The sequence below is a fragment of the Aplysia californica genome, unplaced genomic scaffold, assembly GCF_000002075.1.
Source record: "Aplysia californica isolate F4 #8 unplaced genomic scaffold, AplCal3.0 scaffold00698, whole genome shotgun sequence".
Classification (NCBI taxonomy): Eukaryota; Metazoa; Mollusca; class Gastropoda; order Aplysiida; family Aplysiidae; genus Aplysia; species Aplysia californica.
In genome coordinates, this window is record NW_004797968.1 from 268,962 (window position 1) to 284,552 (window position 15,591).

At 40.8% G+C, this 15,591-nt stretch overlaps 1 protein-coding gene across 1 annotated transcript in view; it reads left to right on the plus strand.

The window, feature by feature from the left end:
- The first annotated feature begins 306 nt into the window (after positions 1 to 306).
- The window catches only part of LOC101845497 (polycystic kidney disease 2-like 2 protein), a 32,788-nt gene continuing 17,503 nt past the window's right edge, over positions 307 to 15,591 (plus strand). The window contains exons 1-3 of the mRNA XM_035972455.1: positions 307 to 340; positions 1,438 to 1,538; positions 3,004 to 3,111. Coding sequence (XP_035828348.1) covers positions 307 to 340; positions 1,438 to 1,538; positions 3,004 to 3,111 — 243 coding nt within the window. The remainder of the gene's footprint in view (positions 341 to 1,437; positions 1,539 to 3,003; positions 3,112 to 15,591) is intronic.

A 15,591-nucleotide genomic window follows, 5' to 3' on the forward strand; every position in this document is an offset into this window, starting at 1 on the left:
TTGTTGTTTTTTGTGAGGGGAGGGGGGTGTCGACTTGGTGAACTTTGTTTTCTACGTAAACTCACTCATCACCGAGTGTTGGGACAGTGGCTTGACCAGAAATTACCCCACTCCCCCCCCCCCTTTTTTTATCAAACAGCGCCCATATTAAATACTACTCTGAGCAAAAATGTTGGCTAATGTTGAGTCCAGTTTTGATGACAGTTCACATACGTTTTATGACCATTCGGACAGACCATTTCTCGTCACATTCTTACCCATTTGTCAGAGTGTGAGGACAAGAGTTTAACGGATACTTCCAGAACCATGGACGCTGTGCGGACTTGGGTTGTCAGCAAAGGTAAGGTTTCAGAACTTGTAAAATTTTGACATTGGACTGTTTCGGTATATTCAACAACTTTTCTGAAGAAAGAAACGCAGAGAGAGGTGAGTTTGAAATCTAAAACTTTTACAAGTTTATGATTCATTTTAAGGCTCCTCTTAATGTTATATCGGAAATAGAAGCTAATGTACAGACTTTGTGCTGTGTCTTAAATGAAAAACATTACAGAAGATCGACGTTCATATTTAAGAATATGCCCTTTCATATTTTTTTAACTAACGCCTTTTTCTAACTAAAGATAATTTCCTTCCAATTGAAAATGTTTGGAGTATCCCACGCGCTCATATGACCTTATGCAGTTGCGAGCGCCGTAAAACATTTATCAAAACAAACTAAAAGATGAATGTGAGGTTAGTTGGAGCTTCACTGGTTTCTTCATTACTGTTGAACGCATGCTGCTCTGTTGTAAAGTATTCGTTGTCGCGCTCAATCTCCATTTAGTACAATATATACTTAACAAGCCTACATTTACTGAAAGCATACCCTATATCCTAGGATATTCTGACATCCCTAACCCGAGTGCTACTTGAATGATTTTACTTTTGTCCACATGATCATAACCTAAAGCAAAGTTTCATTAACCTTCTCCCTTCTATTGTTCATCCATATTTCAAATAATCATCCTCCTGCCTCAAGCCGACTGGTGTTAAGTTGGACTTTGGTGTGGATGGAATTCTTGTTTGTATTTCTTGAATTCATTCTTGAAAGTTGACGTTTAACGGATTTTTTGGACGAGATTTCTACCAAACGACCTATTCCTATCGGAAATAAAATTAAAGGTTCCGTCTTTTAAATAACTGTAACTGTTGCAAGAGAAACAAAATTAATATGCTTCTTACCAAAATATTTTATTTCCAAATTTCAAGTAAATTGTAGTACAATAAATATGAAGCCCTAATGAGCATCTCCTGCAAACTTTATGATGGCGTAGTTGGACATAGTGTTTGGTTTAGAATCGAATCTCCTTGGAGAATTTCTGAATTAATGTGGCTTTTCTTTTTCATACTCATAAAATCAAGTATAATAATCCACACGTATATATCTTGTTTGTGCAGTGCCATGTACCAACTCCGACAAAAAAACCAAGAAAAAGCTGACACGTGCGGAGAAACTCGAACGAAAGAAAGAGGAAGACACGAAGGCTCTCATCAGAGAGGTAAGTGAAGTTTGATATCTGCCGAAACTTGTGATTGGTCATGTTTTGATCATTAAACTTTCAGAAACGATTTAGTAATATAAAAAATGTCACGGATAGAGTTCCATAGAGGGCCTGCACTTACCGTGACAAGGTCCACTGAGCAAACTATACAAGCGTTAAGGTTAGGGTTAGGTGTTGTTGGTCGGACGACCATCTGCGGAACTCCTTCCAAGAAACAATTCAGTAATATTATATAAAAATGGCACCAAAAGGTCTAATGCAAGTTCAGCGTCCGCCCTTTTTTTACGCTTCTGGCAAGGCTCTCCTTTAATCGAGGTCCATGAGCCGGGAAGTATACTGATTTCCAGATTCTGTTCAAATGAAAAAGATTGTTTCCGGCCTTTCTGTTGTGAGATGAATTTTGGGTTTTCATTCTGAGGATTCCAAACTGTCTCACCCTTCCTTTTCATAATGTTTTTATTTGCTGTTTTGCCAGGAAACCAAGAGAGACAAATTCGGAATTACCCTATCGTATCTAGCATACTATAATACGGCTTATAATATAAACATACCTTTTAAATCTTATCTGCCCCTCGTTTGCATACTCGCCCATTATCCTCCTGAACATGTTCTTTTCCCTGGGTAGCATTGTCCTATTGTAGTAGATTGTTTACGCCTCCATTGAAGCAATTGAGATCATATAGGAGGCGAACGTCCGACCAAGCTCGTCAGGGCCAACCCGGGCTAAGAAAAAAAACCTAGATAATCGACAGAATTCTACCGCTCTTGGGAATCGAACACAGGAGACAAATTATAGTTACTTCAAATTTAAAGTACAAATCCGATATCGTTATCAGTTGCATAACGGTAAGGCTAAAGGTATGAGCAAAAAAAGTGAAAATTAATAAGCGGGGGTTGGGGGAGTGCGTGCATGTATGCGTGCGTGCGTGTTTGCGTGCGTGTGTGTGTTCACTGGTATTGGAATGTTTACAAACGAGTAAAGCCCTTCCACATCAAAGCTGATCTGACAAACATGTCAATGTTTTGTACTTGAACTAAGTACGGCGCCAGGTGTGATTTCGATTCTGGTCACAAGCACCATCGTTGAGAAATTCAGCGCAAAGCATTCGGATAATACGGCAGAGTAAGTAGTTCCTTTTTATTGTTAATACGGCAGAGTAAGTAGTTTCTTTTTTTTTTTAATAAAGAAAGGGCAGGGGATCTTTTTCTCAGACACAAGCAAACAATTAGAACATACACAAACGCTCTCAAACTCTTTTCTCTTTTCATTTTGACAAATACCGCGCCGTTAAATTGTATGAGCAACGCAATTTGAATCTAATAAAATGGACAAAATACCTTGCAAGTGAACCTCTACTATCAAGACGTTTGATTACTCGTATTTTGTTCGTGACAACCTTACAGAAGAAAGTATTTGACAACTGTCTCTGTGATTATTGCTGTGCCTGATTGTGCTACTCAGTCTGGCAGTCTGCATCTCAAGGATATCTTGCCAGACTCGAGACTGCCTCCGTTGGTCTTTTTCAGACGTATTCGGTGTGAAAGACCAGTGGTCTCAGTTTCGAGTCTGGTACATCAAATTGATACAAAAGTCCAAAATATTTGACATAAACCGAAAATATTGCGTGCTGCATTCTGGCCCCTGGGTTGACAGCATTGCCCTGAAGTATCCAAAGTATATATTTCCTTGACTTGCTGTAAACATTAGTTGATATTTGTACAGATTCAAGGTTATCTATTAACTGTGCAATTATCTGTGCAGGTGAATGAACGCTGTACACTTGGCCTTTGTCTTATCAAAAGTATCAATCACGTGTTTCACATAAGGAAAAAAACGTCACAGGTGGTTAGAGGGTGCGGTGCCACTCTTTAGTATAACTACTTTTCTTTATTTCTAGTGTTTTAAGCGAGCTTTTTCTCAACACTCATGCCCGTTACCCTGTTCTTTTGTTCTCAAAACACAGAATTGCGACCCAGCACGTTATCAATGAGTTCGAAAACAACAATACTGTGCCTCTTTGGTGTTCTTAGTTCTTCTTCGTTTCTTTGTGTATTCTGTTCTATTTTATACTCATTACCTACAGCATTAGATTCCTTGCTGAACTCGTATTTTTAAAAGTTGATAGCGTACAATCTTCTCCTTCTTTTAGGTGTTGGTGGGTGCTCTGGTGTGGTTTTCTCCTTCTCTCTTGTCAAACATATATCGTCCTTTTATACCATACTTGGAGTTGTTTTAGCATTGCACTTCCGGTAAAATATATCCCTATATTTCACGTTATAGGTTGGCTAAGCTGATATCTCACACGTGAAATATATAAAAATTAGTATAAATTACTCCACGCTCTAGATCTATATTCGCCTTCTACTTACTTATATACTAGTTAGTAGTTCTAGCCTATCTCTCTGTGTAGGCTAAGCAAAGTAGCCTAATAAAAACTTTAAAACTTCGCTGCAAAGCGCGCTCACAATGGGCAACCAACCAAACACTAGTCTCCCAGTCTCGCTATTATAGTCGAGTACAGGTGCAAACGTTCGCTGAAAGAGGCCACATGATCGCCATCTTTTTTTACCTAGAAAAAGCCTTCGACACAACCTGGAAGTACGGCATTCTTCAAGACCTGCACGCACTCGGCATACGCGGTCACCTCCCTGCCTTCATTGGCAACTTCTTGAAGAACCGTTCCTTCCAGGTTCGTGTCGGATCCTCCCTTTCAGACCCCCACCAACAGGAGGAAGGAGTCCCCCAGGGGAGCATCCTTTCTCCTCTCCTATTTGAAATTAAAATTAACTCCATAGTGAAATTTTTTTATATATGAAGTTGCGGAGATTCATAAAGTCTTTAACCCAATTGTGAATTGCTGCCTGCAAACCCCTTACGAAACCCCAAAAATAATCTCTACCACTGTACTAGCTACCTACTAAGGTCCTCTCTTCACTTGTCTTGGTCCGCTAGAATAGGCTAATACTAACAAGGTCACCATAGCAGAGACTGTGCCCACCATTTCGGAACTTCACGGTGACATTAAAGATGGTTCCAGTAGGGAACGGGATAGCGGGTGCCCACATCCCTCGTGACTCATCAGAGCAGAGGAAGATAGGACTAACGCTAACATTATTTTTTTTTTAAACAACAACAATCAAATAACAGAAGCATGTTTTCTTATAATTATAAACGTAAGCACCATCCCACATCATCACTTACCACCACCATCACCGTCATTTCTAAGGTCATCATTGCTCTCAGATCCTTCACAAACATCTATAATTATCTTAAACATCTATATGTAACAGTTATATGTCATAACAAATTTGTACGTTATACATTATTGGGCACTCTCATACGCACATTGTTCTACTAATCAGATGGCGTCAATATCATAGAAATGGGCAAGGGACCAAAAAAAAAAAAAAAAAAAAAATCCATAGTGAAAACCCTCCAGAACAGCATAGACAGCTCGTTATACGTTGACGACTTCTTGATATGCTGCCGATCGAAAAATCCTCATTTGAGATCTATGGAAAGGCAGCTGCAAACGCAGCTGCAAAAACTTGAAACGTGGGCAAACAACAACGGTTTCAAGTTCTCCCCGTCAAAGACGGTTGCAGTACACTTCTGCCGAACAGGCAGACGTCTCCCTTGTCCGGTCCAGGCTTGACTACGGCTGTCAAGTCTACGGATCGGCAAAACCACACGTCTTAAAAATACTAGATCCAATACAGAACCAAGGACTCCGCCTCGCTCTGGGGGCTTTCCGCACTTCTCCGGTGGAGAGCCTCCAGGCCGAGGCCAACATTCCACCACTCTCACTCAGACGCACACAACTCTCACTACAATACGCAGTTAAACAGAGCTCAACACCGGAAAATCCAGCGCACGACAGCATTTTTCAAACAAATCCAGAAACCATAAACAGATTCCAAAACAACGAAAAACTCATCAAACCTTTCGGCCTCAGAATCCTCGAGGACCTCAAAAACTTACACTTTTCCAAACAAGACATCCAACAAATTCTTTTCCCCGACCTCCCTCCGTGGCACCTCACCAAGGCAAAAGTAGATTTACAGCTGACCACACACAACAAAGAAAGCACAAACACCAAAACTTTTCAAGCAGAATACAAAAAACTAATAGATAAATACCCCGGTGCGGAGCTCATCTTCACGGATGGCTCCAAAAAAGACAATGAAGTGGGCGCCGCAGCCCTCTCTCCCAACAATACACACCAGAGGAGACTCCATCCTGAAGCCTCCATTTTCACTGCGGAGGCCACTGCCATTGACATGGCACTGGACTCTGTAGAAAATTCTCCTAACAAATCTTTCCTTATCCTTTCTGACTCTCTGTCTTGCATCACCTCACTCACAAACTACACACTCTTACACCCAAAAATAGTTAGGCTACAACAGAAAATCCATACACTATCCGAAACAGGAAAAAACATCATGTTCGCATGGATACCCAGCCATGTGGGCATCCGAGGAAACGAGCAGGTAGACGACCTGGCGAAGAAAGCTTCATCCCTTCTGCTGGGATCAACGACAAACACTCTCCCACAGACTGACTTTAGAAATAAAGTAAAAAAGTACACCCCCAGTCTGTGGGAGAGCCACTGGGAAAACCAGAAAAATAATAAATTATATGAAATTAAACCCAGACTAGAACAGCGAAATCCTTCGGATCTCTCCAGAAGAGACGAAGTCATTTTTACTCGATTGCGCATCGGACACACGGCCCTGACCCACAAATACCTCCTACAGGGAGAGGAGAAGCCGTTCTGTGTCGGATGCGACACAGATTTTACCATTAGACACATTTTAACAGAATGTCTAGACTTTGGAGAGATCCGAAGGAAATATTATAAATGCAAGAAATTGCAGGATATTTTCTCCGTCGTTGTTCCCAGCAGAATTTTAAATTTTATAAAAGCCATTGGCCTTTATGGCGAGTTGTAAAGTGAATCTGATATTATTAAAAACATTTATTGTTACTTAAAAGTTGTTTTAGATCACAAATGTATTTACACCGAATTTGAATATTTTAACTTTTTAGCATTTTAAAGTAAATTAGTTACCAGTCGTGAAGTGAACTTTTGCAGAGGTGAACAACTTGTGTTTCGCGCGCTCATATGACCTTAGCAGTTGCGAGCGCCGTAAAACCTTATACTACTACTACTACAGGTGCAAATCTTTCCACGTTGCCCTTAATTTTGTTTCAATAGAGTCAAATGATGGGCACGACAACGAACCGCGATTACGTCAAAGTATAGTGCTGTTACGTTCAGTTCATTTCTCGAATAAAATAATCATTTATTCTAATGGGTCATTATAACAATGCAACTTGTCAGGTGCAGCTAAACTGCCCTCTTTCAACTTAATTAGCACACTGATGTTTGGGAATAGCTTTTTTCGTCCAGACATTGTAGCAGCACACCAAATAAGCACAATGAGTGGACAGTGGACATTAGATCTGGGATCTAGATCAAAATAGATTTTATCAAAATAAAAGACCAACACTAGATATCTAACTACATATTTGGAATCAGCACATCAGTTTCCAAATAACTTGACACCTTTTGTTGCTAAAAGGCTTTTTTTCATTTTTGACCAATGTAATGCAATGCCCTTGAGATTAGAATCTAGAGATTAGATTCTAGATCTAGATTTAAATTATCAAGAGAATAACTCCTTGCCTTTGGTTTGTTTAGGCTACGAAGTTTAAAATCAAAATCAAAGTAAGCTTCAGCTTAACATTCTGACTTCAACAAATAAGTCTTTTGTGTTTGGAGCTCATCTACATATCTGTCACCTACTTTTTGTAGATTAAAGGTGTCTCTGCTCCTCACATAGTCTGCCTGTGAGGTCTCTCCGTTTGCCGCAAGATTTATTTTTATTACGGAAGGGCGGTAGGTGGATGCCACTCGTTGTTCCTACTTCTGTTCTTTCCTTCTGCTGCTACTTTCAATCTGTCTTCATTTTTCCTTAAACTAAAAGGCTGTGATTGTGACACTGTGCTTTACTTTACTCAAACGAAACAAAACGTGTTCCTAACACGAGTGAGTGCATCGGGCTGCAAATGACTCAGAAATTTACAGGTTTACCAATATATAAGAAACACGAAAAGTAGTAATTTCTATGAATAACTGTTGTAGAAGAGAAAGTATTTGATTACCTGTTTCTGTAAATATTTCTGTTACTGATTGTTCTACTTTGTCCTGGAGCCTGTCTCACAAGGATATCCTGCCTGACCCGAGGCTGCCCCCGTTGGTCTTTATCGTACGGATTCATGTGGTATGAAAGACTGATGAAGGGTAGTCTGGGGTCTGGTACATCAACTAGATAATAGGCGTTATGAAATCCTAGACGTCAAGGAGAAAGAGTTTTGATTTCCAGCATTTTGTATTATTGAGTTTTAGAATAATATTAATCTTAGTTTCAAAAGCACACACCTAGCTGTGCACTAACCAAATGTTGGTTGTTTTGTTGTTGTTTTGGGGTTGTTGTTGTTTTTTGGGGGATTTTTTTTGGGGGGGTGGTTTGGTGTAAGCTTCAGCTTAACAGTCTGAATTCAACAATAAATCAGTATTTTGAGTTTGGGGGTCCTCTGCGTATCTGGGAATTTTTTTTTCTGCCTGTCACTGGCTTTTGTAGAATAAAGGTGTCTCTGCTCCTCCTATATCCTTCGTCTATTAGGTCTCTCTGTTTGCCCCAAACTTTATTTTCTTACTGGAGGGCGGTTGGTAGGTGCCACTCGTAGTTCCTACTTCTTTTCTGTCCTTCTGCTGCTACTGTCTTTCTTGCTTTTGAGGGCTCTCGTGGCCTAGAGGTTAAGGTGTTGGCCTCTCATTCAAAGGTCCCAGACTCGAATCCGGATAGCGACCGAAAAATTTTCTTCTCTAAAATTATCTCCTCTCACCTCACCTCCTTTCCTGCTCTCTGCTAGCAATGTTCTGTCGTTTGCTTCCATCTCCTCTTTCTGCCCCCCCCCCCTCGCCTCCTTTGCCCCCTCAACTGGGCTCTTGACTCTTTCTGCAGCCTTTCTACTGCTGGCCTTTATGGAAAGTTATGAAATTAACTGTCATTTAGAAAGTTGTTTTAAATTCAAATTTAAATCTAAAATCTATTTACACTCCATTTTTGGCGTTTTAACAATTTTAATTAGAAATATTGACCAGTATCACGCCAAAAAATAAACTGTTCAGAAAAAAAATTGTTTCGTGCGCTCATATGACCTTATGTAGTTGCGAGCGCCGTGAAACCCGACACTAAACTAAAACTTTCTACTGCTACTCCTTGGCTCCTTCTTATCGCTGTCTTTCAGCCACACCCCTGATCTTCAGCTGGTAGGAAAGATCTACACCTAGCCTCCTCGGACAAGGGCGAAAAAATCTCGGAGGACCCATGTGCAAGTTGTGCATGTTAAAGATCCCTTGGTCTAAAATCGATACGAGTAGGCTTCGGCTGCCACCCGGGCAAAATTCAAAATTTCCTACCAACTGGAAATATTGTGTTCCGCTCGCTCATATGACCTTATGCAATTGCGAGCGCCGTAAAACACCTACCAAAAAAAATCTTGCTTTTTCCTTACACTAGAATGGTTGTGATTGTGACCTTGTGCTTTACATTACTCAAACGAAACGAAACGTATTCCTAACACGAGTTGGTGCATCGGGCAGCAAATGGCTTGGAAATTTAGATTTACGTTGAGAAAAGAAACACGAAAAGTAGTTATTTCCATGAACAATTGTCGTAGACGAGAAGGTATTTGATGACATGTTTCTGTAATTGTTTTTGTATCTGTTTGTTCTACTTTATCCTGGAGCATGCTTCAGACGGATATCCTGCCAGGCCCGAGGCTGCCTCCGTCGGTCTTTATCGTACGTATTCATGTGGTATGAAAGACTGATGAAGGGTAGTCTGGGGTCTTGTACTTCAACGAGATTATAGGCGTTCTGAAACCATAGACTTCAACCGGGAATACCGTATTTTGTCTTCTGGTATTTTGCATAATATACTTTTCTTGAATAATCTTACTTTCAAAAGCACAAACTCAACTGTGCCAGTTTTCTTTTTTGTTCTTGTTCTTGTTTTGTTTGTTTTTTGTAAACGACAGCTCAACATTCCGACTTCAACAAATAATTCTTCTGTTTTTGGAGCTCATCTGCGTAATTGGACTTGTTTTTGTTTCTGTCTGTCTACTCCTTCTCTCATTTCCTTCTCCTCCCATTCCCTTCTCCTCCCTTTGTTTTTGTCTGTAATGTCTCCATTTGCCGCAAAATGTATCATTTTTGTTAATTAAGGGAGGGCAGTTGGAGGGATTGGGGGGGGGGGGTGCCACTCGTTGTTCCTTCCTCTTCTCTTTCCTCTGTTGCTGCTGTCTGTCTTTCTTTTTCCTAATGACCACGATGGTGCCATTGTATTTCACTTTACTCAACCGAAACGAAACGTGTTCTTAACACGAGCGGGTGCATCGGGCGGGACGTGAATGGCTTGGAAATTTGCAGATTTACCAAGGGAAAAGAAACGCGAGAAGCAGTAGTTATTTCCATGAATAACTGTCATAGACGAGAGAGTATTTGATGTCCTGTTTCTGTAAATATTTTTGTTACTGATTGTTCTACTTTGTCCTGGAGCCTATATCATAAGGATATCCTGCCTGACCCGAGGCTGCCCCCGTTGGTCTTTATCGTACGTATTCATGTGGTATGAAAGACTGATGAAGGGTAGTCTCGAGTCTGGTATATCAACCAGATAATAAACATTCTGAAATCAGTGCTTCTGACCGGGAATAATGAACCTTGTTTTCAAGTATATTGCATAATAGAATTTTCTTGAATAATCCTACTTTCAAAAGCACAAACTCAACTATGCCAGTATATTTGTTGTTGGTTTGTTTTTGGTGTTTTTTTCGTAAACGTCAGCTCAACATTCCGACTTCAACAAATAATTCTTCTGTGTTTGGAGCTCAACCGTGTAATTGGACATGTCTTTGTTTCTGTCTGTGTACTCCTTCTCCCCTCATTTCCTTCTCCTCCCATTGTCTTTGTCTGATGTCTCTCCATTTGCCGCAAAATTTATCATTTTTGTTACTGTAGAGCGGTTGGAGAGGGGGGGGGGTGTCACTCGTTGTTGCTACTTTTTTTCCTTTCCTTCTGCTTCTACTGCTTATGTTTTGTTTTTCCTGACTCTAAATGACTTGTGCTTTCATGAGCTTCGCTTTACTAAACCGAAACGAAACGTGTTCCTAACACGAGCGGGTGCATCGGCACGCGAATGGCTTGGAAATTTACAGATTTATGATCGTACGAAGAGAAAAGAAACACAAAAAGTATTTATTTCCATGAATAATTATCGTAGACGCGATGGTGATTATTTTCGTATCTGATTATTCTACTTTGCCCTGGACATGCTTCTCATGGATATCCTGCCTGATTCGAGGCTGCCTCCGTAGGTCTTTATCGAACGTATGCAGTCTGGAGTCTGGTACATCATCGAGATTATAGACGTTCTGCAACCATAGACTTTAACCGCGAATAGCGTACTTTGCCTTCCGGTAATTTGTATAATAGAATTTTCTAGAATAATCTTTGTTTGCATATTTTACTTTACTTTTCCTGTCCTGTGGCTACCTGAGTTCTAGCCCTTCAGCTTGTCGATATGACAAAGAATTTACAGGCTTTTATCAGCTGTGTTTTTGTTGCTGTATAAAGTATTTCCGTTATCTGGGGAGGCAGGTAGGTAGGAGCTATGCAGGTCGCTAAGTGCAGCGTGGATAAGAGGTGGTGTGATACTGCTTCATCTTTAACAGTCGAACAACGGGCAGTCAGGTGGGATATCCTTGCGGATCTTATTTAGGTAGGGATCCAGTGGGATGTGTTGTGTTCGTAGGCGAAAGATAGTGACTTGTTTTCTTCTACTCAGTGAATTTGGTGCGTCTTTTGAGTTGGGAGCAACCACATGTGCAAATGCAGCTCTTCCAGTTTTGCCCAATGCCCATCCATTCAGCCTTTGTTCCCTGGTGTTGCATTTTATGATGTTGTTGGTTGTCTGTTGTGATGCTGGGGTTTGAGGTTGTGTTTGTGATGCTCCCGTCTTGGCAAGGGTGTCTACTCTGTCATTTCCTGGGGTGTAGCTGTGGCCAGGTGTCCACTGTAAAGTCACGTTGACAGCATAGGTCTGCATAAAGGTGTTGATTGTTAGAGCCACAGATAGGTAAGCTGGGCTTTCGAAATTCATGTTCTCCAAAGCTTGAAAAACTGATTGTGAAGATTAATTTGTGTCCTTGATTTTGTCTGAATGTATAATTCAAATGCTGGTCAGGTGGATTGGTGCTTCATGACGATGGCCTCTGCCTTATAATTTGTACAAGAAGTACCACAATCATCAAATAGTATAATCTTAGTTTCAAGACATCAAACCCGGCTGTGCACTAACCAATTTTAGTATCTACTAACTGCAAACTTCAGCTTAACATTCCGACTTTAACAAGTCATTTTTCTGTGTTTGGAGTTCATCTGCGTCTCTGGACATGTACGAGGGTTGTTCAAAAAGTTTTGCCTCCTCTCCAATAACTTCTAAACTATTCAAGATATCTTCATGAAATTTGTACACAATTGACTTTCATTATGTATACTCTCAAACCCCAAAAAACTGAATTATGCTATGATGTCACACCTTTTCGCTATTAATTCCCTTCATGGAAGCTAGGGTACATTGTCGCCGAGAAAATGGCGTCCTGCAAACCGATGAATGTGCACTTAAAGCAAAGAGCTGGTTATTGAGTTCCTTACTGCAGAGGGAGCTACGCTCATCAATATTCATTAGCGAAAGAAGCTTTCTATGGTGAAGCATGTGTAGATGTAAGTACTGTTCGAAGATAGGCAAAAAAGTTCGCTGAAACCAGTCCAGCAGAGACAGATTTGCATGACCAGGCTCTTTGTGGTGGTCCCAACTCTGCCAGTTATGTTCAACACCAGGAGAGAGTGGATGAGATCATCCAAGCAAACCGGCGGATCAAAGTAAGAGATGGCAGTGAAATGCTTGGGATTTCTGTATGGAGTGCTCAGTGTATTATCCGTGGTGTGTTGGGTTACAGGAAAGTGTGTGCACGGTGGGTTCCCCACATGTTGTCACTCGAGCTGAAATTACCGAAGTCAATTTAGTGATAAACTCCTGGCTCGTTATACCGATGAAGGTAAAGCTTTCTTACGCCGTATAGTCACAGGAGAAAAGACGTGGGTACACCATTATGACCCAAAGAACAAAACACAATCGAAAGAATACAGGCACACTGGCTCACCTAGCCCAAAGAAGTTCAAAATTGTTTCATCTGCAAAGAAAGTGCTTATGATAGTGTTTTGGGATTGCGGTGGTCTGATTCATATGGAATTTTTGGAACAGGGTTCCACTGTCAACTCTGAACCATATATTGAAACCCTGAGAAAACTTTAGAGCAAGGCTGTCACGAGTTCGGCAAGGAAAAAAATGCATTTTTGCACCGCGACAATGCCCTTCCACATACGAGTCGACAAACTCAAGATGCCATGAAAAGTCTCAGATTTCAAGAGACCTCACCGCACCCACCATACAGTCCAGACCTTGCTCCATCTGACTTTTATCTTTTTCCTAAGTTGAAGGAGTACCTCAAAGGAAAACGTTATGCAGATGACGATGAAGTTCAAGCTGATGTGCGTGGCGTGCAACACAAATTTTACAGTTAGGCACATCCTAACGGAATGTGTCTAATTTAAAGATGTTCGTAAGACATATTTTAAATGTAAAAATATCGAAACCCTTTTTGATCGTAGACCCTAGAAAAATTTTAAGTTATGTAAAAAAAAAAAGGATTATTTAATAGAATATGAAAATATATAGTTATCGTTATCGGTTCATATATACATACCCTGGAATTAATATTGTATATACAAATGTAAATAAGTCTTTTCCATATTTACAAAAAAATGTCATAAATGTCTGTCCGTCTTTTTAGCATAATGAAAGTAGTGTGACCGTGTGCGGCTGCGAGCTCCGAAAGACTCTTACTAAAAACACGTCTGATTTTGTAGTGGTGAAACCTGTTGGCGCTTAAATGACCAAAATTGAGTCGATAGTGCCGTAAAACATTTACTCAATCAAAAAAGCGTCGCTGGTTCAGAGGAAAACCACATGAATTTTTCTCTGACGACATGCGACAACTTATTCCACGTTGCCGGATCTACATCGACAAAGAAGGCAACTATGTTGAAAAGCAAAGGTAATGCCATGTAGCAGACATCCTAAGCTTTCATTTGGTGTCTAACTTTTGAATGTAGCAAGAGTAATAAAGATATTATGAAATTGGAGGAAAAACTTTTTGAACGACCCGTGTACTTTTTTTTTTGTCTGTCAACTCCTTCTCCTCCCAATCACTTTACTCAAACGAAACGAAACGTGTTTCTAACACGAGTGGGAGCATAGGCACTCAAATGCCCTGGAGATTTACAGATTTATCAAGAGAAGAAACCCCACCAAAAGTAGTTATTCCCATGAATGACTGTCGAAGACGAGAAGTTATTTCATTTGATGACCTGTTTCTGTAACTATTTCTAATTCTGATTGTTCTACTTCGTCATGGAGCCTGCGAGTGGTTGGTGGGTGCTCTGGTGCGGTTTGCTCCTTCTTTCCTTTAAAACAACTATTTTCCTGATCTCTCCTCCTTTTTTGTGTTGTTACTCTCTGCGTCTGTCTTGTAACACTTCTCGTCTTCGGCACTTATATGACCTTACTATGTTGCAAGTGCCAACTCTTACCAAAACTGTCCTGGAGCCTCAATCACCAGGATATCCAGCCTGATTCCAAACTGCCCCCGTCGGTCTTTATCGTACATATTCTTGTGGTATGAAAGACTAATGTAGGGTTGTCTGGAGTCTTGTATATCAACTTGATTATGAGAGGTCTCAAGAATTGAGGTCACTGGCTTCCTGCTTTCCAGCATCTTGCGTAATGGAATTGTCCAAAATCTTAAGTCTCGAGGTAAAAACCTAGCAGTATGTTAACCATTTTTTAGCTTGCTTCAAGGTCAACTTTCCTACTTCTGACATCAGCATCTGCAAACTAAGATTTCATATAATGCTAAAAATCAATCATATATAACGTCCCGATTGAAGTAGATATCCTGATGGGTAAAGGTCGGAGACGAGGATGACTTATCTCTGTAAGGATTTTCGTATCTGATTTGGCTGCTCCGTTCTAGAGTCTGCATCACAAAGATATCCGGCCCGACTCGAGACTGTCTGTGCAGGTCTTTATCGTACGTATTCGTAAGTATGAAAGACTAGCACCAGCAGGCTCGAGTCTGGTACATCAACCAGTGTGCAGGAAGTCTGACAACGCACGTCGACTAGTGATAAAAATTTACTGTTTGCACATCTTTGAAATAGTATTGTCAAAGCGATCCTGTTCCCGTATTCTTCGGAACTGATATGACCTTATTGTGTTGTAAGTGTCGTAAAACTCTTACTAAAACTAATCTCTCTCTGAGGGCTCTCGTGGCTTACGGGTAAAGGTGTTGGCCTCTCATTCAAAGGTCCCGGGCTCGAATCCGGGTAGCGACTGAACAATTTTCTTCTCTAGAATTGTCTCCTTTCACCTTCTTTCCTGCTCTCCAGCAATATTCTGTCGTCTGCTTTTGTCTCCTCTTTCTGCCCCCACCCCCTCACCTCCTTTGCCCCCTCCTCTGGGCTCCTGACTCTTTCTGCAGCCTTTCTACAGCTACTTCTTGACTCCTTCTTACAGCTGTCTTTCTCCCACACCCCTGATCTTCAGCTGGTAGATAGGAAAAATCTACACCTAGTCTTCTCGGACAAGGGCGAAAATCTTGGAGGGCCTGTGTGCAAGTTGCGCACGTTAAAGATCCCTTGGCGGTCTAAAATCGATAAGAGTAGGCTTCGGCTGCCACCCGGAAAAAATTCAAAATTTCCTACCAACTAAAAGTATTAGGTGTGTCCTGCGCGCTCATATGACCTTATGCTGTTGCGAGCGCCGTAAAACACTTACTAAAAAAATTATCTCTCTT